Source organism: Nematostella vectensis, chromosome 3 (assembly GCF_932526225.1).
Source record: "Nematostella vectensis chromosome 3, jaNemVect1.1, whole genome shotgun sequence".
Lineage (NCBI taxonomy): Eukaryota > Metazoa > Cnidaria > Anthozoa > Actiniaria > Edwardsiidae > Nematostella > Nematostella vectensis.
Genome location: NC_064036.1, coordinates 963,315 through 986,221, shown reverse-complemented (window position 1 = coordinate 986,221; position 22,907 = coordinate 963,315). Strand labels below are relative to the sequence as shown.

Below are 22,907 nucleotides of genomic sequence, written 5' to 3'. Positions count from 1 at the left end.
AAGTCCAACATATGCACAGAAATTGTATGTCATTGTATATCTCCATGCGGCTATCATATACTTTATGATTATACTATATTATCCCTAATATATCCATTCCAAATATGCAAATTTTTTTATCACATCAAACAACCTGCATCTTTGAAACTTTCCACAAAAATATTTACAACCAAAAAATTCGTCTTTATGATTCCGCGCCTCAGGGAAGCTTCCTTACACTTTCATTTTATTTGATTAATAAGAGTGAAAAGCTGATCTGACAGCCCAAGGGCTCCATTGTCATGGATTATCTAACCGTTGTAGTTCTTGGAGTCCATTGGGTATTTTTAAACGCCTCACTTGCTCAACAAATTACTTCACAACGTGGGGTTTTTCTGACCGAACGTAAGCCCTAGTCTATTGCTATATGTTTATTGTTCCTTGGTCGTCACTTTGTTTCCCGAAGCGCTTGTCGTATCAACACGTATTTTGCCCCAGTGTATGTTTTATTGTATCATTATATAACGTGGTTGTATTATATCGTTGTTCTCCCTTCTAGAATATTTCCTGACCCCGAGTATTTTTAGCCGAGCTGGCTTCCACAAAACTGAACAATCTGTTTTTACTTTTTAACATGCCAATAAAGCTTAACTTTGATTCGAATCTTTAGAAATTTTCTTGTTAATGAAAGTAAATACAATATTTTCTCTCGACCAATCAAAGCACTGTAATATCCATCCGTTTCTGGTTGTCGCCTAATTTGTTTTCAGACCAATCAGAATAGATGATCTTTTCTTTATTTTGGGGGCGTTATAAGAATATTATGCATTTTACTTTTCTTACTAAACGTCTCGTGATCAGATATACAATATGTGATTTTACACCGTTGCGTATCGAGTTCGAGGTTCCCGCTATATCAACAAATTACAAGGAGCGAAGCAAGTCGCGATGAATGGTAAGATGTGTTAAAGGTAAGTCAAGGTAAACTTTTGTAGTCTTTGAATATGGTTTTCAATGCTTGCTTTTCCGTGTTTTGCTATGAGTCTTGAAATTGTGCAAAAGTAAAATGTAAAAAAAAATCTTGAGAAAAAGTTGCTTAAAATAAAATTTGCAAATGTGATTTAATTAATAACTTTCGTTTCAAATGAAAGACGATCGAATACATTTGAAACATCATTGTCACCAAACAAGGCAGTCGCTTTTTTTTCTGTGATAACTTTATTCTTTTCCGAATGTCTTCGTTTTCCTGGCTATCTGAAGGAGTTTTCAAGAACAGGAGACGTAAGAGCTGATATTGTCAATTTTGGTGTTGATTTTTCATTATGAAGTTGAAATCACATTTGAATGAAATACAAAAAAATCCTTGTGAAATTTCCTATGAACACAGTCATTCCAGTGCCCCATCAATCATTTGACTGTGTCTACCATGGCAATAACTGTAGGAAGGTAATTATTGCATCAGTGATATAATATTGACAGCAACAGAGAGTTTCTGGTCACTCCGGTTTCAATTCATTTAACGTGTAGTAAATAACAGTTTAATAAAACCCGCAGAAGTATATTCGTGACTTTTCAAAATTGGCTTAAACATGGAAAAATTACAAGTTATCATATTATTCTGTTTTAATAACATTATGTATCATTACCTTTTTATTTTTACAAAAACGATCCAAAACGTCGTCGACGGAAATGAGAGCGATATATTGCTTTCTTTTGCTTTCATTTGTATATCATGACAACACACGAGTTCACTGATAGAAGCCATGGATGATAAGATCCAGACTCTTCAAGGAGCATTTTTTGCAGATGTTCTTCTTTGTAAGACTTTAGTTCATTTAGTCGATTAGCTTCTTTGGTCATAAAACATGAAGAAAAACACGAATTTGTGTCTTATTGGCATATTAGCAAATCGCTTTTCAGCTGCTTATTTTCGTGGGCAATTAGAGTCCTAGTGTACGGGGGTATGAGCAATAACAAAACGTGCATGGAAGGGATAGATACCTTAATCATCAAACAGGAAGGAATCACACAAGAACAACAACAGCAGAATGTTCCGTGTACGTATTTTTCTTTCTTAGACAGCAACTAATAGGAGAGGCGAAGGGACGGACAATAGAATAGTTAGAGGGGGGGGGGGGGGGGGGGGAAGCAACAAAAAAAAAACGACAAAACACACACGACTAAAACCTCCCCACCCCCCACCCCCTCATTTTTCTAATGGTCCGCCCCTAACTGGCTGGACTAAAACAAGCATAATATTTGTGATAGTTTGCATTGCATTTTTTAAGTGTCTATTAGTTCAATTTCTTCTTGTAATTTCAAGCTAAAATGCTTTTAGAAAATGTCGACAACCACTCCTTTGTTAATGTTTTTAACAAAAAGTACATTCGGTTTATTCGCAAGAAAACCACTTCAAAATAACGATTTACGAATTTACACGTAATCGACGATATTGAATATCCCGGTTAGTCGCTTGAATTAGCCGATGAATGGATGCTTTATGTGACACGGCATTGTGCGGGAACATGAAATGGCGGCGCGATTGGCCTTCTTTAAACATGCTTCTTTAAAAACATCTTACTGTCCAAAAAGAACTATTATTTTATAGAGGTTTATCTAGCTGCGAGATGTCATTGCTAGGGAAATTGCCAATGCATGTCGCTATTTTATCAAAGAAAGGTTTGTTCATTCAGGAGACCCGGGAGTATTTTTCCCTAATGTTTCACTCGCAAATCAAACGCTACAGAAAAATAACCCTGAGTTTGCGAGGATGGAGTATGTTGGTAAAAAAAACCTTTTAATTCTAAAAGAGTGTAGCAAAATATGTTAGATGTCTGTTTAACTTTCTCCGTATTCCGCACACTGACCCCGTCACTTTTTGGCAAAAAGGTCTTCAGTTCTCAATTTCCAGGTGTTACTCTGAGGGCTTTAAAGAGACTACTTAGTAAATAAACATAATATCATACTTGCAAATATCAATAGGTGCTAGTGATGTCATCACAAATTGTCATCGAAGCGCGAATTACAATTTCTGTTTTAATCAAATATCGAGTATTTTGTTTTTAGTATCAAGCGAGTTTTTTCCCCGTTCTTTTTTCCCCTTTTTTTAAAAAAGAAAACGGTAAGAATTAAGAAAAGAAACACCATGAATGAAGACTTTGATTAGATTGCTAGCGGGATGGGTTTAATCTGGTGATATCACCCGTGAGGGGATGACAAGAAAAGTTGAAAAATATAATATAATGACCCGAAACAAACTTTAACAAAATTAGAGAGAGGGAATACAACATATCGTTTATGATAACCACTCCTTTTGAAAATAAATTGGGTCTTTTATTTCATATAGGGCTCTTATTCTTTTGAAAAATTAATCACGGTAATTTATTACGAATTTAGGAATAGGAAAGCACAAAGCTCGTCAATGCAAATTATTGACTGTTAAACGGAATTTTCTTTTCTAATTCGAAGATTACCGCGAATATAGAAATGAGACGAACCACAAAGTCTTCCTAAGACCATGAAAGTTTGTTTCTTCCAAGTACAGCTAATAAGGGTATGTATTATATAGGAAATCATCAAGTACAAATATACGTTTCTACAAACACTACAAGAAGTAGTAACTATCGGTGATTAACCAGATGGCTATTGTACGATACCTTACGTCTAGAAGACCATGAGTCTCATTTGCAGAAGTCCGCGTTTGTCAGTCGCGAAAGCGCTCCTAAAACCCCCGGGGAACGTTTTTATAGTTAAGATAAATAATAATAACATACATTTTTGTAATGTTTTTTATCCTAGAATGATAAAGTTGTAAATTTTGCATATTCTGCAAACCTCAAAAAAATTATTATTCACCCTGCCATAATTTTTACTGCAATTTACGGGTGCGTTATTGCAATCCCTTGAAAATGATTTTTATTTTCTAAGAGGGATAATTTATATTCCAGGCATTATGTGTGGTGGTGACGTTCCTGCCGTTGGTTACTGGAAAAGGTAGTGTTCTTGAAGCATTTATCATTATTCATTAACCGATTTATGTTTTTTGTTTTTGCCGCTCACTGAATAGTGCTACGATACGTGCCAGGGAAACATATATAAACCGCATATAAGAACCTGGTTTAAAGGCCGCCTTTTAAGCTCAATTCTATACTTATCTATGCTATCTATACCAAATGGTAGTGATCCTTTTCTTTCAAAATAATGGTTTCATTTTAGTAACGATTCAAAAGTTTTATTATTATTTTTATTATAATTTCATTATTACTACTGATATATGTATCTAAAACAGCATAAACGTAATGATATCGTCTTGACCTCGTACCAAAATACTAAAATGGTCCACACAAAAATAGTCGAATATTTAGACGAATATTTGGGCGAGTACCAGTTTTTGGTTTATTATTAAACAAGAATTGTCACACACTTGGCGCTGTGTTTTTTGGCATGTGTTTCCCTTTTTGCAGAAATCAAAGTGGGTATTTTGTTGCCAATGACAGGCCGCTGGCCAATAGGAACGCGGATAGCAGCAGCCGCCCCATTGAGCATACAAGACATAAACAATGACATCACACTGTTGCCAGCTTTCAACCTGACGTACTCTATCCACGACAGCGCATGCGTCGCAGAAAAAGGACTTCGCGGAATGGTTGCGTTTGAAGGACTGGACTTCATTATCGGACCCGGATGTTCATTGACTGCTCAGCCTGTGGCGACCTTAGCGAAGATCTGGAATAAACCGATCATTACGTATGCGGCCTCGTCTGCAGCGTTTATTGATAAGACGGTTTTCTCGACGTTTGCGACGGTTACAGCGTACGGGCGGCGAAATCAGCAGTACACGCCGGCGTTTGTCGCGCGGTTAATGAGCGCTTTTAATTGGACAGTTTGTGGAATTTTGACATCGACGGAGGTGGAATGGAAGGCGATGGCTCAGAAAATCCGCGCGCTTATCAGTCCGCTAGTGAATGTTACGGTGTACGAAGAACACGACCCGCAAACAACGAGGTTTGACGAGATTCTACGAAGAGGAAGAGAAAATGCAAGAGGTAAGAAATATTGAATTATGAGTTCAGAAAATATCGTAAGCCTGAAGGTTATAAAGTGAGTTTTTGGTTCCCGTTCTGCATATGCATGTATTGCCTCGGAAACCCAGGGCGTCAAGGTCACTGGCGCGAGAACGAGGCGGAACAAAGCCGCCGGAGGGGGGGGGGGGGGGGTAGGGGGCGGGAAAGAAGAGACGCCCTATTGGTACCCGAACATGGCTTTATGGACGGCGAAACTGGCAGCGCTTCGTCTTTAAATGTCTAAATATAACCATGAATACGTATTTTTGCAAAAAGGTGTTTGTTTCCACAATCTTGGATCGGATGCGTTCTTTTCCAACAACTAAGGAACTCCCTTTGCTTACTCGATAATGTATCCTTTATGTTGACCTGATTCGATAATGGATTACCGAAAATGCTCGAGTAATAAGCGTCTCCCTCTTATAAGCGTCTCCTCTGGATTAGCTCCTCGTCTAAACGTGCTGCGCTTAAGGTTACGGTTCTTGGCAAAAACATTTTTTGCAGAAATATGTTCTTTATATTGTTATGTACGACTGACTACCTGCCGACTTTTTAAATGCTTGTTTTGTTACTTTTTTATTCATAGATAAAACGGATTTTGAAATAAGCGCCTCCGCTTGCCTTGGACATGTGCCGCGGCGATAATTCTATAAATTACGGTACCTTTCAATTTTCTTGATTATATCTTCCTCCGTCTCTTCCCCAGTCTTCCTTCTTCTCTGCTACGTCAATCAGGTCACGGACATCATGCGCGCGGCCAAGAACCTGGGTATGACAAATGGTGACCACGCCTTTGTTACTATTGATCTCAACACGGACGTCTTCTACTCAAACGGACGGTGGACTGGGAACGATGGACCTGGGTCCCAATTCTCTCAGGACCTGAACGGTATCGTGGACCTGAGCGTGGATAGACCCCTCCTGTCTGAGGACTTCAAGGCTAGGTACAGAGCGATGGGAAGTGCCCTCGTACCGGAAGTGAGACAGTATTTGAATGCTAAGGTAGGAATATGATTACTTACGGTAAATCTGAAATTTGCCGCTCTTTTCGCGGGCAAATGTTAAATTGCTTTTAAAAGGACCGTAGCCAGTGGTCTTCTAAAACTGAATTTCAGTGTTCGATAGTCCACCATTTTGCCAACGAGAAATCTTGGCTGTCCGCTGTTTTTGATCGCCTCATTCGTTGTTCTTGGTGACCGATGTTCTTTCCGGTAATCCATTGTACAAGGGTTTACTACTTACTATCCCTTATATGCCATATGCACGATTTTAGCCGTCGTGGTACGCAGCGTTCTTGTATGACGCCATATGGCTCGCTGCACTGGCCCTGAATGACACTATTGCAGACGGATATGACGTCACGAATACCTCAGCCACCGTACAGCGCATGTTCAATAGACAGTTCCAAGGTAGGCAACTACTATTACGTGATAACATGCCTCTCTAAGGAAAGATACTCATATTGGTTTACGCGATATGAAATATACACGCCTCCATACAAAATTAATATTTTTCTAGAAATTTATTTTTTATGTGACCATTTGCTCAATCATCACTCAGAATGAATATACCCTCCGTCAATGAGGTATGCATTGTATTGCCCGTACTGTTTTTCTTGTTGTAATTGTAGGTGAATCCGGGAAAGTCCGTATGATAAATGGCACCAGAGTGCCTCTGTTTGCAGTTGGAAATATCGTGAATGGATCATATAAGCTAATCATGAATGACAGCTTGTCTCAGAAAACTGTGGATGGGCTTAACGGCATTGAGTGGCCCGGACAAGGTCGGACAGTCCCCCTGAGTGTACCGCCTTGCGGATTCGATGGCTCGTTCTGTATCAACAAAACTCCGGATGGGAAAAGCAGCGATGGTACGAAATATATAGTGAAACCCCTATAACCCGAATTTCCTCTGATAAACTCTCTCTGTTCCCCTTGAGGGTTCGAGTTAAAAGGGTTCCATTAAATCGAAGTAATGAGATATTTTAGGTGAGTACAGTTGAGTGTTGATACGAAGTGTGGGACGAAGGGAGCGGGGTGAGGTGAGGTCGAGTGGATGGTATGAAAATAGCAACATAATCTATGGTTCTGTGTATTCCGTACTAGCCTAACAGTGCTTAGCCTGGATGGGAAGCTAACTATCGAGAATTGGTGTATAAAGAAAAATACTTAACCGAAACAATCTTAAAATCAACTATTCATGTATGCCTAAACTTGCTAATAAAACAAGCGCGCATAATAAAGCGGTCTTAGACGGGCCACTCCCAGATCTCGAAAAATCCTGTAATTGCAAAAAAAAGATCAATGCCCGCTTAACGGCCAGTGCCTCACAATAAGCGTTGTATACCAAGCTAAAGTAACTAGCGAAGGTAGCGTTGCCACGTATGCGGGACTCACCGCTGATAGTTTTAAAACCAGGTACAACAACCACACCACGTCTTTTAATAACGAAGGAAAGAAACACGCAACGGCATTAAGTAAACACATTTGGGCACTTAAAGACGCTAAAAAAACCCTACTCGATTAGCTGGAGCGTCCTGGCACGTGCCCCCGCATACGACAATAGAGCCAAAAGCTGCAACCTCTGCAGAGAGTTATATTATGACGTTAAAGTGAATGCTCATTAAACAAACGTAATGAACTCGCAAGTGCATGTCGCCGTGTGCAAAAATTCTTGTTAAGCCAACATAAATAGGCGGACGCTCCTTGTACAATTGCACCTGAAGAGAGACAAATAAAGCTATCTCAAAAGAAGCCTGTCGTGCCTGGTGAAAATGTGAAATGTATTTTTCTTCATACACAAATTCTCGATAGATAGCAACATAAGTACAACTGTTTGGTCGAAGTGAAATAAAAAAAACCCATCACATTCTAAGTTACCTTATCGATTTTAGAGTCATCAAATCGTTTATTTTTGTGCTGCAGAAACCCAGTTGATTATTTTCGCGGTCCTCGGAGCTTGCATTTGTCTCGTTGTGCTGGTGGGAGTTGCTGTGTTCCTGAGGTAAATACCATCATCATCATCACCATCATCATCATCACCACCACCACCACCACCACCATCATCATCATTATTACTATTACCATTACTTATATTATCATAATTATATTATCTTCAACTAATTAAAAATGCCAATGATTAAAGTATTGTTTGTTGTTTCCAATGATATTGGTCAAGGAGGCGACAAGACCAAGAGTGCACCTATATGCAATGGGTAATACCATATAAGGCCATAGCGCCAAGCCAAGAACATGAACCGGAAGAGATCAATCGGAGTCGAGTGAGCCAGGTAGATGATCACGTATGCAAAACCTTCTTATAGAGGCATCGCGTTTATTGATGCCTTATAAGGGCATCCCGTAAAGACATAATAACTGGGCGTCAAATCTAACCTTATTTCTTGTTGTAATGTGTTCTTTTTTTATTTTCAGGAAACATGAATGTGCTATTGTATCTGCTTGACTATGATATTCCTCCTTTTCTTAATGACTATATTTAATTAAAGTTATTTAAAAAAAATGTTTTATTGACGTATCCAGCTTGATGATACTTCATTGTTCTCTCGCAAAAGTACTGCACAGGGCAGATTCAGGATCGGAGTTTATAAGGTGATATGTGCGTAAATGCAATTGTTAACTACACTAGTGTGTTGTATGCGTGCGTGAATTTGCTTGTTATATAAACAAATATTGTGTGTTTGATGTACTATGTAATATATCGTTCCAGAATAATATAATATTTTTAAACCAAATTTATCCATGGCAATAAGGGAAAGAAAGTATTCATCAAGAGATCATCGAACGATGCGATTAACGTGACTTGCCAGTGCAAGAATGACATAAGAGTGGTACGCATGACCGACTTCTTCACCTTTATTTGTTGTATTCTAAAGGCTGATTTAGCACGATTTAGACGTATGCGACCTGCCTACGACAGGTCTTGGCCCTGAATTACACACCGAACGTCGTAGCGAGCACAGTAATAGGTTGATTTACACTCTTTGACTCGAGTTTTAGAGGTGTTGCGCCCGGGCAATCCGCGTACGACTAAATCATGCTGTCAGAAACAGCTTATAGAGAGGATTGTATAGGGTGACAGGGTGTAATTTGTGAGTCGTTCTTTCCTTAGGCGTGTGAGCTGAGACATGTTAATGTGGTGTAATTTGTGAGTCGTTCTTTCCTTAGGCGTGTGAGCTGAGACATGTTAATGTCAACCCATGCGTAGGTGTGTGTGTAGAGCCACTCACCGTCTGTATCGTCAACGAATTCTGCGCCAAGGGAAGCTTGCAGGTAAGCCTGCAAGTCCTTTAAATAACATACTCACCGTCTGTATCGTCAACGAATTCTGCGCCAAGGGAAGCTTGCAGGTAAGCCTGCAAGTCCTTTAGGTAACATACTCACCGTCTGTATCGTCAACGAATTCTGCGCCAAGGGAAGCTTGCAGGTAAGCCTGGAATATACTGTCCTTAGGTAACATGCTCATAATGAAGGCGGTCACAGAAAATTTTGATAACAAAAGAAGTAGATTGTGAGCCCCTAAGGGATAGAAAAATACATTCCTATTTATTTATTTATTTCAGGATATTCTTTTGGATGATAACCTGAAACTGGATTGGACATTCAAGATGTCTTTCGCCATGGATATTGCACGGGTAACAAATGTTTTTTTTTTAAGTTACGGATCATGAAACAAATGTATGTCTTTGCATATAAGTGTGTTTTGTAATTGGTATTGCATTTTGGGGTAATTTAGGGTATGGAAGAAATCCACAAGAGCGCCATTGGCCCTCACGGCCGACTCAAATCTAAGAACGTCGTTGTTGACAGCTACTGGATTTGTAAAATCGCTGATTATGGACTCGGGAGCATAAGGCAATCCCAGAACGACCTGGGGCAGGATGGGAAGGCATATTCAGGTAATCACCACCCATCCCACACAATAAGGAGGTGCCTAGGGAGCTACCCATCCCACACGTTAAGGGGGCGCCTAGAGAGCTACCCATCCCACACGTTAAGGGGGGTGCATGGAGAGCTACCCATCCCACACATTAAGGGGGTGCCTAGAGAGCTACCCATCCCACACGTTAAGGGGGGTGCCTGGAGAGCTACCCATTCCACACGTTAAGGGGGGTGCCTAGAGAGCTACCCATCCCACACGTTAAGGGGGTGCCTAGAGAGCTACCCATCCCACACGTTAAGGGGTTGCCTAAAGAGCTACCCATCCCACACGTTAAGGGGGGTGCCTGTAGAGCTACCCATTCCACACGTTAAGGGGGGTGCCTAGAGAGCTACCCATCCCACACGTTAAGGGGGTGCCTAGAGAGCTACCCATCCCACACGTTAAGGGGTTGCCTAAAGAGCTACCCATCCCACACGTTAAGGGGGGTGCCTAGAGAGCTACCCATCCCACACGTTAAGGGGGTGCCTAGAGAGCTATCCATCCCACACTTTAAGAGGGGTGCCTAGAGAGCTACCCATCCCACACGTTAAGGGGGGTGCCTAGAGAGCTACCCATTCCACACGTTAAGGGGGGTGCCTAGAGAGCTACCCATTCCACACGTTAAGGGGGGTGCCTAGAGAGCTACCCATCCCACACGTTTAGGGGGGTGCCTAGAGAGCTACCCATCCCACACGTTAAGGGGGGTGCCTGGAGAGCTACCCATCCCACACGTTAAGGGGGGTGCCTAGAGAGCTACCCATCCCACACGTTAAGGGGGATTCCTAGAGAGCTACCCATTTCACACGATAAGGGGGGTGCCTAGAGAGCTACCCATTCCACACGTTAAGGGGGTGCCTGGAGAGCTACCCATCCCACACTTTAAAGGAGTGCCTAGAGAGCTACCCATCCCACACGTTAAGGGGGTGCCTAGAGAGCTACCCATCCCACACTTTAAGAGGGGTGCCTAGAGATCTACCCATTCCACACGTTAAGGGGGTGCCTAGAGAGCTACCCATTCCACACGTTAAGGGGGCGCCTAGAGAGCTACCCATTCCACACGTTAAGGGGGCGCCTAGAGATCTACCCATTCCACACGTTAAGGGGGTGCCTAGAGAGCTACCCATTCCACACGTTAAGGGGGCGCCTAGAGATCTACCCATTCCACACGTTAAGGGAGTGCCTAGAGAGCTACCCATTCCACACGTTAAGGGGGGTGCCTAGAGAGCTACCCATTCCACACGTTAAGGGGGATTCCTAGAGAGCTACCCATTTCACACGATAAGGGGGGTGCCTGGAGAGCTACCCATTCCACACGTTAAGGGGGTGCCTAGAGAGCTACCCATTCCACACGTTAAGGGGGGTGCCTGGAGAGCTACCCATCCCACACGTTAAGGGGTGCCTAGAGAGCTACCCATCCCACACGTTAAGGTGGTGCCTAGAGAGCTACCCATCCCACACTTTAAGGGGGGTGCCTAGAGAGCTACCCATCCCACACGTGCCTAGAGAGCTACCCACCCCACACGTGAAGGGGGGATACCTAGAGATCTACCCATTCCACACGTTAATGGGGTGCCTGGAGAGCTACCCATCCCACACGTTAAGGGGGTGCCTAGTGAGCTACCCTTCTCACATGTTAAGGGGGTGCCTAGAGAGCTACCCATCCCACACGTTAAGGGGGGTGCCTGGAGTATTATGCTATAAAGCTTATGCTAAGGATAAGCTTACTAAATACACTTTGCTTTCCAGTTGATTCTTAGCTGCACAAGGTCTTTATTTGACAATACATTTAATTGTTACAGAGCTTCTTTGGACCGCGCCTGAACTCTTGCGTGAGTCCCACGGACGCGTATCTTCGCCTTCTGCAGACTGTTACGCGTATGGAATCATTCTACAGGAGATTGCCCTAAGAGAAGCCCCTTTCTCTACCTTGCTTCTCAGTCCAAAAGGTACATTTACGTGTGTTTTTTATTACATGGAAGAGGCTTTGATACGCGTTTTAAAGGCATGAATGTCGTTTTTTTGCACTCTGAATCGGTTTATCACATGAGTCTTAGTCAAGATAAAATCTAAATCTATCACTTGCGTACCAACTCATGTTCACGTGTTTTTCTCACTTTAGAGGTAGTCTATCACGTGCGTAAGGGCATGACCCCTTACTGTCGTCCCCAGGTCCCACCTGACAGCGCTCCGTCAGCCTACCGTGAGCTTATGGACATCTGTTGGGATGAGGTTCCTGAAAGGCGACCAACATTTAGTGGAGTGCTAAAAATTCTCAAGAAGATGAACAATGGCAAGTGAGTACAGGCTGCACCTCAAGCTAATGGCGACATTTCTTTTATTTCAGTAAACCTTTAAGTTTTCTTTATTTTTTTCTCTAAAGACTTTATTATAGATTAAAAATTGAACTTCCGTTTGCCTTCCTTCGAAAAGTAATATTTTGTTTGAGCTTTTTTATATTATCATACTGTACTTTTCCTTTCTCGTCCGTTTGCTTTTCAGTTTCAGAACGTTACGGCTTCATACTGCAGTCAGTATTTACCATAATGTTATATTCCTTACCGCCTTTACCAGGCGCGTACACAGGGGGTACACAGGGCGCATCGGTCGTGTACGCAGGGTGCGCGCGCACCCCCTCGGCGCCCAACTCATGTTTCTTAAGGAATCTTTAAATACTATGCGTTTTCCATGTGATACCTATGATTGCCCCCCCCCAAGCCAATCCTTTTAACTTCTCCTATTCTATCCAATTCATCACCCCCCCCAAGCCAATCCTTTTAACTTCTCCTATTCTATCCAATTCATCACCCCCCCCCCCCAAGCCAATCCTTTTAACTTCTCCTATTCTATCCAATTCATCACCCCCCCCAAGCCAATCCTTTTAACTTCTCCTATTCTATCCAATTCATCACCCCCCCCCCCTCCAAGCCAATCCTTTTAACTTCTCCTATTCTATCCAATTCATCACACCCCCCCCCAAGCCAATCCTTTTAACTTCTCCTATTCTATCCAATTCATCACCCCCCCCCCCCAAGCCAATCCTTTTAACTTCTCCTATTCTATCCAATTCATCACCCCCCCCCCCAAGCCAATCCTTTTAACTTCTCCTATTCTACCCAATTCATCACCCCCCCCCCAAGCCAATCCTTTTAACTTCTCCTATTCTATCCAATTCATCACCCCCCCCTCCAAGCCAATCCTTTTAACTTCTCCTATTCTATCCAATTCATCACCCCCCCTCCCCCACACACACACACACACACAAGCCAATCCTTTTAACTTCTCCTATTCTATCCAATTCATCACCCCCCCAAGCCAATCCTTTTAACTTCTCCTATTCTATCCAATTCATCACCCCCCCAAGCCAATCCTTTTAACTTCTCCTATTCTATCCAATTCATCACCCCCCCCCAAGCCAATCCTTTTAACTTCTCCTATTCTATACAATTCATCACCCCCCCAAGCCAATCCTTTTAACTTCTCCTATTCTATCCAATTCATCACCCCCCCCAAGCCAATCCTTTTAACTTCTCCTATTATATCCAATTCATCACCCCCCCCCCCCAAGCCAATCCTTTTAACTTCTCCTATTCTATCCAATTCATCACCCCTCCCCCCAAGCCAATCCTTTTAACTTCTCCTATTCTATCCAATTCATCACCCCCCCCCCCAAGCCAATCCTTTTAACTTCTCCTATTCTATCCAATTCATCACCCCCCCAAGCCAATCCTTTTAACTTCTCCTATTCTATCCATTTCATCACCCCCCCCCCCCAAGCCAATCCTTTTAACTTCTCCTATTCTATCCAATTCATCACCCCCCCCCCCACAAGCCAATCCTTTTAACTTCTCCTATTCTATCCAATTCATCACCCCCCCCCACAAGCCAATCCTTTTAACTTCTCCTATTCTATCCAATTCATCACCCCCCCCCCCAAGCCAATCCTTTTAACTTCTCCTATTCTATCCAATTCATCACCCCCCCACAAGCCAATCCTTTTAACTTCTCCTATTCTATCCAATTCATCACCCCCCCCCCCCAAGCCAATCCTTTTAACTTCTCCTATTCTATCCAATTCATCACCCCCACCCCCCCACAAGCCAATCCTTTTAACTTCTCCTATTCTATCCAATTCATCACCCCCCCCCCCCCCCCAAGCCAATCCTTTTAACTTCTCCTATTCTATCCCATATCAATATTTGGGTGACCTTAAATCTCGCTCGGCCAATCTCTTGGAGGCCTGGGTCTAAGGGCTTTTCAAGACTTGTGTGATAAAGATTTGACCAAGCGATAAAGTTTTTTTGACACATTTTTGCCTCGAGTCTCAAATTGAAAGGAATCAGCATTTTTCACCATGTTTTCTGGAGATCAGGGAGCGGGTAAACTTTAGCTCTTCTAAATATGGGCATCAATGCCCATATAAGGCAATGCATACGAAGGACACTATCCGTGGGGAATATGTTTGATATGCAATTCATCACCCCCCCCCCCAAGCCAATCCTTTTAACTTTTTCTCGAATCCCTTCTTTACTTGTCATTCAACTCGTTATTCTTCAAGAGTGTCCAACATTGTCGATAACATGGTATCGATGATGGAGAAGTACACAACTGACCTCGAGTCACTCGTCAAGGAGCGAACCCGTCAGCTTGAGACAGAGAAGAGCAAAACAGATGAGTTGTTGTATAGGATGCTGCCAAGGTATGTGAAAAAGACTGTTCCTTTCCGTATTCACACATGTTGACGTCACACCGGCATAGACGGCGCTGGCTCAGACGCAGGACTTGAATACAGGCCGTGCGACGTCCTTGAAATGACGCTTCAACGGTGCAGATTGTTCATAGAAGACATATCAGCTAATGAATTGTAAAAAGAAGCCATATTTAAATCCCAAACTTCCAACTGGGATTTCATTTGCTTTGGATTTATTGGATTTTTTAATCTAAATTTTTTTTTAGAATTCCGAGAACTTTGCGATGGCGACCTCGAATAAGCTTACTGTTCTTACTGTTCCTATTATTGACCTCTTACTGTCCCTATTATTGACCTCTTGCTGTTCCTATTATTGACCTTTTACTGTTTCTATTATTGACCTCTTACTGTTTCTATTATTGACCTCTTACTGTTCCTATTATTGACCTCTTACTGTTCCTATTATTGACCTCTTACTGTTCCTATTATTGAACTTTTACTGTTCCTATTATTGACCTCTTACTGTTCCTATTATTGACCTCTTAATGTTCCTATTATTGACCTCTTACTGTTCCTATTATTGACCTCTTATAGTGCTCCTATTATTGACCTCTTTATGTTTCTATTATTAACCTCTTACTGATATCTTCTCCAGGCTTATAGCGGATCAGCTAAAGGCCGGCCTTCCCCTGAAGGCAGAGAGCTTCTCGGAAGTTACAGTCTTTTACTGCGACATCGTGGACTTTACGGTCATTGCAGCCTTAAGTGAGCCAATGCAGGTCAGAGCACATTTGAAAGGTGGGGTGTGTATGGGGTACCATATGTATCGGTGATAGGTCCCTTTTGAACCAGGGTATAAGTACTAGTTATAGAGTATCATGCTTGTGTAGTGGAGTCATCTAAACATTTTCTTTCCCCTTTCCCCTAAAAAACTTGTAACCTCTACGTCCCAAAAGATACATACGTGAATGAAAGACTCCCGGGGGGGGGGAGGGGGGGGTCTCAGCCTATGTTTTGGTATAGGGGTGCCGCTGGGGGTTTTGAAACCTGACCCTGTTTAGGACAAAAATTCTTAAAAACCATACCCTGTTTAGGAGAACACCCTTGATTTTAGGACCCTGTTAGCACGTGAGAGCAAGCAAGGCAATCAGATCGGCAGCGGGATCAGCGGTTACGAGTTTTAGCAAGGCAACCAAATCGGTAACCTGTTTAGGACAGTCTTGCTTAAAATTATTTACCCTGTTCAGGACAGAGAGGCCTCAAATATATCTTATTGGGGTCGCCCATCCTAAATTCACGACTCTACGACACTAGCGCAATTTCTCGAATAAACCCCGGGGATCTAATTATGCCTAGGCTAGGCGCTTATACAAGGAATGTGCTTAATATCAACATTATTGATTGACATTTTCTAAAACTCTAAAACGTTAAATATAAAACCCTGACGGAAACAAGATCCTTTTACAAAGAATTCCATGTCAGTCACATATAATTATCACAACAAGCCGAATATTGATCGGAGAGGGGGGGAGGGTGTGCTTCCTGGACTTATCTACCGTCAGTATATTACATAACAAATGTAGATGATAGTTAACAAAGAAAAGATGAGCTATACTGACGAACATTAATGCGTTTGAATCTGGAATATGAAAGAAAATACTCTCCCTGTTTATTCATTTTTTTTTTTACCGTTTAATGTGTTGAATGTGTAACCTCTATATTGTTTTCAGTTTGAGTATAAAAAAAGTATTTTTGTTGTTGTTACTGTTCAATACAAACGAATGACGGAAAAACACTCACATGCTGAACACAAAACATCTAGTATGCCCACTCTTCTAACCGATTATCAACACATTTACCACGCTTTTTCGAAAGTACTTCCGATAGGCTAAAAATAACAGGACTGACTTAGCGTCATGTATAGCGAAAACACAATTTATGTGGCACGCGATTAAATCTGAGTATTATTTCCTCTCGGAGAATTAACTACAGGAAGCCAGTTGCATAACAGAGATCACCTTGCTGTGTATCGTATTCTATAAACCCGAACCAACCAAAGATTCCCCTCAGGAAAAGAGTATTTTAATATTTATTTATTCTCACGGCTCTGAGATATATGGTCGGGATAAAAGCTCGAAGGTTTTTTAATAGAAGATTTTCTTGTTTGTATTTGTTTGTCTTTTTTTATAAGAACGTCTAATTTTCAATTGAGGCTGGGCCGTTATTATTTTGGGGACATTTTAAGGCTGAATATGTTCTTAGGTTTTCAGTAGAAGATATCGGCATTTTGGCTTTATGCGATTGTAACTAAAATTGTAAAGCAGATAAACACACAAAAGAGTTTGTCTATCTCCTTAAAGAGGAGATATTTGGGCTCTTTACTGGGATAACGTTCCTAATTCTCAAATCTAGTTATATACCGCGCATCAATGTATATACCCAGCGCACACTTAATATTTTTTCATTGACGAAATTGTTAGTTTTGCTCAGTTCCATGTGCAAGCTAAGTATCGACTCAAAACCCTACAAAAGAGAAACCTTGACAAAGCTTTAGCGCACTGCAAATTAACCACAAAAAATCGAAGTATCCGAATCAAGTTAGTTTTTCGTTACTTATGGGAAATTTCATTTTTTTTTAAATGTTTAAAGATCAGTAACGCAAGAAGTAACGGAGGTGACTTGTTCCCAAGTATAATAATTTATGTACATTTATCCACTTTCTTGTCTTTCTTTTAGAACGGAATTTCTAAGAATGATATCAAATGCCTCTAAGGCAGATTTCTATGTTCTCTTTCAGGTTTTGCTTGCGTTTTCGTTATTTGCATTCAGTCAGTTGACCGGTCAGAGCATATACTTCCTACAATGAATTCTTAGTAGTTGATATTTTCAATCATTCAAATGTTATTTTTTTCTTTCAATAGATATATTGTTAAAATACTTACAAAAGTCACTCTTCTAAAGATGGCAATAGTTCGTTTTTCTATATTAAATTGTAATGACATTCTACTAGTAACCTCCGTTACCATGTGAGTTACTTTAAAACGCCTTGTTTTCTTAAATGTAATAAAAGTAATTGTTCCATACGTTTGAATTTGCCCGAGGTTAAGAGGGGATTCATAAAACCTGTAGTCCCAATTACAGAAGTTAAAAAGAGTTTAAAAATTAAAATATTCTTTCTTGATGATTTTTTTATTAATTCAGGTATCAGAAAACAATTAAAAAAAACAAGAATCTTGATGTTATGTTGTGCCTTTTTTTAATTTTAAAAGCATGTCTCGTACCCCAAAAAGAGAATTTGTTAAAATTTCAGAATTTTTTTATGTGGTTTCATTGTTTCGAAAAATGAAATTAAGATTGAAATAATAGTTATTAAACAACCTTTCCCCAATTTTTCATTCTTCAAGTGTACACTTAGCGTAGAATGGGAGAATTACACTAATGATCAACAGTAATATAAGGTTGTTGCTATGACTCATAGTATGAGCACAATTTGATTTTGAATTTTTTTTAACGTATCAGAACTAAAAATATTTTTTTCTGCTATCTAAGCCTCGGCATGTTTTTAAAATTTAGTGAAATCTCAGGCTGGACGTTCTTTATACAAACGGTTATTTTAAAAAATAAAGTGTAATATACAGTGTTGATGATTTCTGATGTATGTGTGTTTTGTATGATACAGGTTATAAAGCTATTGAATGACGTCTACAGTTTGTTCGATACCATCATGGGTCGTTATGACATCTATAAGGTGCGTAAGTTTGTTCGATACCATCATGGGTCGTTATGACATCTATAAGGTACGCAAGCTTGTTCGATACCATCATGGGTCGTTATGACATCTATAAGGTGCGTAAGTTTGTTTGATACCATCATGGGTCGTTATGACATCTATAAGGTACGTAAGTTTGTTCGATACCATCATGGGTCGTTATGACATCTATAAGGTGCGTAAGTTTGTTCGATACCATCATGGGTCGTTATGACATCTATAAGGTACGTAAGTTTGAATATTGGGAGTGTGGAATGCTGGAGCTGGAATATCATATACAGGGCTACCGCCAACCCGAAAAGTAGTGCCCAGAACGAGGCTGGGCAACTAGACGATCCTTTCAAAAAGTCGCACCTGGGTAATATGAAGGAAACGTATGTGAATTATGTAACAATTAACAAAGGTTATCTTATGGCAAAGCTCGAAGGAGGGGCTCGCATTGCATATTTTGCTATGAATTCGAAACCTGTAACTACTCGTTTTTTCCTGCAAGAATTAAAAGCGCGCGCTTCACCCAAAACGAAGACACATTTCCTACTTTTACCGGTTAAAGCCGGTAAAACCGGTTAAAGCTAGCGGCGCACAGAGAAATCAGATTGCAGAAAACTTACTATATTTGCTCTCGCTGCTTATTTTATTTCAAAAGTGTTTTCTCGAGCAAAAAAAAAAAACAACAACAACAACAAACGTCGTGCTTGCTACTCGCAAATGCAATACAGCTATTAGTGAACTACATAAACAACGAAAGAGGTTCCTGGAGTACCTGCTTGTAGACCTGTAGACCTTGTAGACCTTGTACCTGCAGAATTTAAAGTGCGTAGGAGCTCGAAAACATGACTTAATTCCAATAGTAATTAGCGTGCCCCAACCTAAGCCGAGTCAAAGCATTAAGTTAGAAGGTTGAAAAGTTGTTGTTGTTTTTGTCATTGTCGTCGCTGTTGCTATTTTTGTTATCTCCAGGTTGAGACGGTTAGAGACTCATGTCTTGTGGTCAGCGGTCTCCCTGAGCGTAATGGTAATCGTCATGCAAGCGAAATTGCAGCCATGTCTCTTCATCTATTGAACTACGTCACAGACTTTAGAATTGAGCACTTGCCAGATACCAGGCTTGAATTCAGGATGGCCATACACACAGGTATAACACGGAAACGAAACAGGGCAGCTAAAGAACAGGAAAGCTAGAGTCTGTCAAATGCAAAAGCGGATCAAAGAGTGCTCGAAAGTGGGGTAGGGGGAGGGGGCAGACACTTATAAGGTGTACAATGCCATCAATCTCATTCCTTATATGGTGTACAATGCCATTCAAGTGCACTTTTAGAGCAACATTCTTTTTTTTTCACTTTCTTTTGTGGGTAATCACATCTCGCACGAACACGTCAATAAAACATTCAACCACGGCGCCATTCAACCACGCAAACATTAGAAGGAAGGAAATAATGCAAAGATGGGAAATGAAACTTGCATCATGAATCTTTTAGGGAAGAAATAAATTGGTTTTGGAGATCTAGCCCATAAAAAAGATACGTAACGAGAGAAAAACGCTTGATTTGAAAAACACTCCCACCCCCACTCGCCTTCGATTGGCTACTGAGGCAGCTTGGAATGCGGATTTTGGACTAGCCTCTCTTCATATTATTGTTAAGATTATGTTGAATAAATGAAAGGTTTTCCAGTGGTCTTATCTACATCTTATAACTCGGGTTGTTTAGCTTACGGGCATACGATGACTGCTTTCGGGCATGCAGTCAATTAAGTCTCGTAATGGAGAATCACAGTAATAGTTTTCGGTAAGTTTGTTTTTAAGCTTGTTTATCATGCAGAAGTCTCGCGGTGGTAAATCAATGATACACATTTTTCGGTTAGGTTGTTTTAGACTTGTTTTTTTTTTTGTTGCTTTGGGGATGCAATCCAAATGGGTAGCTCGTTAAATAAAATCACTAACGGTTTCCCGTTAGTTTGTTTTGATTTATTACGTTGAAACACCCTATGGACAGAGTGTTTCTTCCTAGCTCTTGTCCGGCAGACATTGTTATTTGAAGCGTCCTTACCAAAACGGGAAATAAGTTTGAATAATTTGTGGTTCACGCTCTTTTCTCATAGCCCCCAAAGCCGAATGCGGCGTCAGCATGACTTCTACATCACCTATTTTTTTTTAACAAGAGCTAATTATTTTAGTTTGTTTTGTTGTGATATAAGGAACTCCAGCACTCTGATGTTAAACTTATCTAGGGACCATTACAGGGCCATAGTATGCCTCGAAATATTGGGGGCACAATACAGAAACATTAAAAAAATATTGGGGGGTGGGGGGAACAGCCACGCCCGTACTGGTCATTTCCCTGTAATTCAAAAGTTTTGAAAATATAGGGGAGGGGATATATGCCCTCAGTGCCCCACCCCTGCTACGGCCCTGTATTAGCTGCCCTCACTTGTATTAAATGTTTTATTTGTGACTCATTCACATCCTGAGGCCAACGTTTTTTGTTTGTTTGTTTGTTTGTTTGTTTGTCCCTTTGTAGGTCCTTGTGTGGCTGGGATCGTCGGCTTGAAAAAACCGCGCTACGACATCTTTGGCGAGACGGTGAACATCGTGAAGCATCTAGAATCTGCTGGCATTCGTATGTTTCTCACCTTATATGGAATTTTCTGGCATTCGTATGTTTCTCACCTTATATGGAATCTGCTGGCATTCGTATGTTTCTTACCTTATATGGAATCTGCTGGCATTCGTGTGTTTCTTACCTTATATGCAAGACAGCCATGAACTGATGACCACAGGAATAATCGGACGGGGGAGGGGGGGGAGGGGAGGGTAGAGGGTGGGCCACACTGGGTAATCCATTCTAGTTTAATATGCAGGTGCGTGGATCCAGGAAAAATTCTGACTCGTTTACGAATAAAAAAAGGGCTGAACGTTGTTGTCTCGTTTAATAGAATGATGAGATACAGCTCCTGCCAAACGTACTTATTTCTAAACATTTTTTACCTTTTTACGTAAGCAGGTGTAAATAGGCCTTATTCGACACCATTTGGATGTGCGAATATGTATGGATTATTTATTTAGTACCACTTGTTTTGGAAGATTATATAACTTATATAGCTCAGGCGAATCAAATAGAAAAATAAAAACCCAAAAGAGAGCAAGTAATTCTCTAACACTTAAATTTGTTAAAAAAACGATTAAAAGAACCATTTAAATGTGCTCGGCTGAATTTTGCTTTCTCGGAGTTTATTAAGACTGCCCTCGTCTTAAACAACTTGAACAACCGTACCTTGTACCGTACCCTTTTGCATTTGACTGGGTTTGCTATGTTCGCAGCTCAGAGCATCCACGTCAGCAGCCCCACGTGCCGCCTTTTAACAACACTTGGAGGCTTCATGCTCGAGACTAGAGGCGAAATGCTGATCAAGGTATGACGATGTCATGCGCATCCTACAGGAAAAGCATTTTGGAGCCTTGTAATGAGCTTTATTTTTTATGGCTTTCTCTTTCTAGGGAATTGGCATAACCACCACGTACTTCTTACGAGAGCAAGACAAAGATTGAAAAACCGAGCTATCCGTGCTCGTGCCTTGATAATCTTTGAAAACTAAAATGATAGAAGAATGCAAAAAAATAAGGATACGCATCACTTGAGTTTATTGAAAAACACCTTATACTTACGAATTATTATTACAAATAAGCACATTTCAGCCACAAGTCATTGCATATTTCAGACATTTCGCCCATTTCGTATTTTGCGTTTGCACTGTCAACTCAGATAAAAATGGGTTTGTGAAAGTCGACGTTAACGTAACCGTTTGGATCTGCGATCTGTGTGTAACAAGATGTATCGATATGAAATTGCCTTTTTTGTGAATAAAAACCCTGTTATTAAATGAACTTTGAAGTTTTTCCGTACCCAAATTTCTGTCCCTTTTTTTTCTTGTCTTTATGTTACTTTTACCCAAAAAAACTTGAGAAAATATTTGCGAAAATTGTTTTCACCAGCATTGATGGGAACTTATTGGACCACTGGGTATGAATTTTTGTTGATCTATTGTCCACAAATTGCAAAAAAAGATAGCACAAATCAACTCTAAATACCAGTAATAAAATAAGCTTCCTATAATCGCCAAGAAGCTTTCGGCTATTCGACGAGCGATTCCACTCTTTATGCATCCATTAGAAACCACCGCTAGCGTGTCTACATGATTTCAATATATTTTTCGATTATTGATATGGAGGAAAAAAATCAAAAGAAATTTTATAAGAAGCAAGTTGTGTCTTCTTTTCTTTCATTGACTTTGAAAAGTAAAAAAGCGAAAAGAAAGTAAAAATAACAGTATCTAAGTATGTTATCATCACCAAGATGTCTTAGTTAGAAAAATCAAAGTTAATTTTCCAAAGAATACGAAAAAGTAGAGATAGAAATTGTGGACGGCACGTAAGACCATGCATGATGGTTATATAACAAGCAGCATCTGTCAT

At 40.7% G+C, this 22,907-nt stretch overlaps 1 protein-coding gene across 2 annotated transcripts; it reads left to right on the top strand.

The window, feature by feature from the left end:
* Positions 1-87: 87 nt before the first annotated feature.
* LOC5517072 (atrial natriuretic peptide receptor 1) lies at positions 88-22,315 on the top strand. Of its 2 annotated transcripts, none has more exons than XM_048724877.1 (23): positions 88-934; positions 3,448-3,532; positions 3,927-3,972; positions 4,443-5,024; positions 5,749-6,044; positions 6,316-6,451; positions 6,673-6,912; positions 7,967-8,045; positions 8,220-8,331; positions 8,582-8,650; positions 8,812-8,889; positions 9,227-9,331; positions 9,622-9,693; positions 9,795-9,957; positions 11,780-11,926; positions 12,100-12,274; positions 14,536-14,676; positions 15,323-15,446; positions 18,347-18,415; positions 19,397-19,571; positions 20,956-21,054; positions 21,756-21,847; positions 21,933-22,315. In XM_048724877.1, the coding sequence occupies exons 2-23, from the start codon at positions 3,497-3,499 to the stop codon at positions 21,981-21,983; spliced, it is 3,087 nt and encodes a 1,028-aa protein (XP_048580834.1). In that variant the 5' UTR covers positions 88-934; positions 3,448-3,496; the 3' UTR covers positions 21,984-22,315. The 2 variants fall into 2 exon arrangements, with proteins under 2 accessions (XP_048580834.1, XP_048580832.1); XM_048724875.1 differs by having other exon boundaries at positions 88-950.
* The last annotated feature ends 592 nt before the right edge of the window (positions 22,316-22,907 follow it).

What these genes read in the sequence shown, in the direction of transcription:
- LOC5517072 (XM_048724877.1), top strand. Translation starts at nt 3,497, where the DNA reads ATGAAAGTTTGTTTCTTCCAAGTACAGCTAATAAGG. An exon ending in AGGAAGAGAAAATGCAAGAG is followed by an intron (nt 5,025 to 5,748) that starts GTAAGAAATATT and finishes TCTCTTCCCCAG; the next exon opens with TCTTCCTTCTTCTCTGCTAC. An exon ending in TCTAGAATCTGCTGGCATTC is followed by an intron (nt 21,055 to 21,755) that starts GTATGTTTCTCA and finishes CTATGTTCGCAG; the next exon opens with CTCAGAGCATCCACGTCAGC.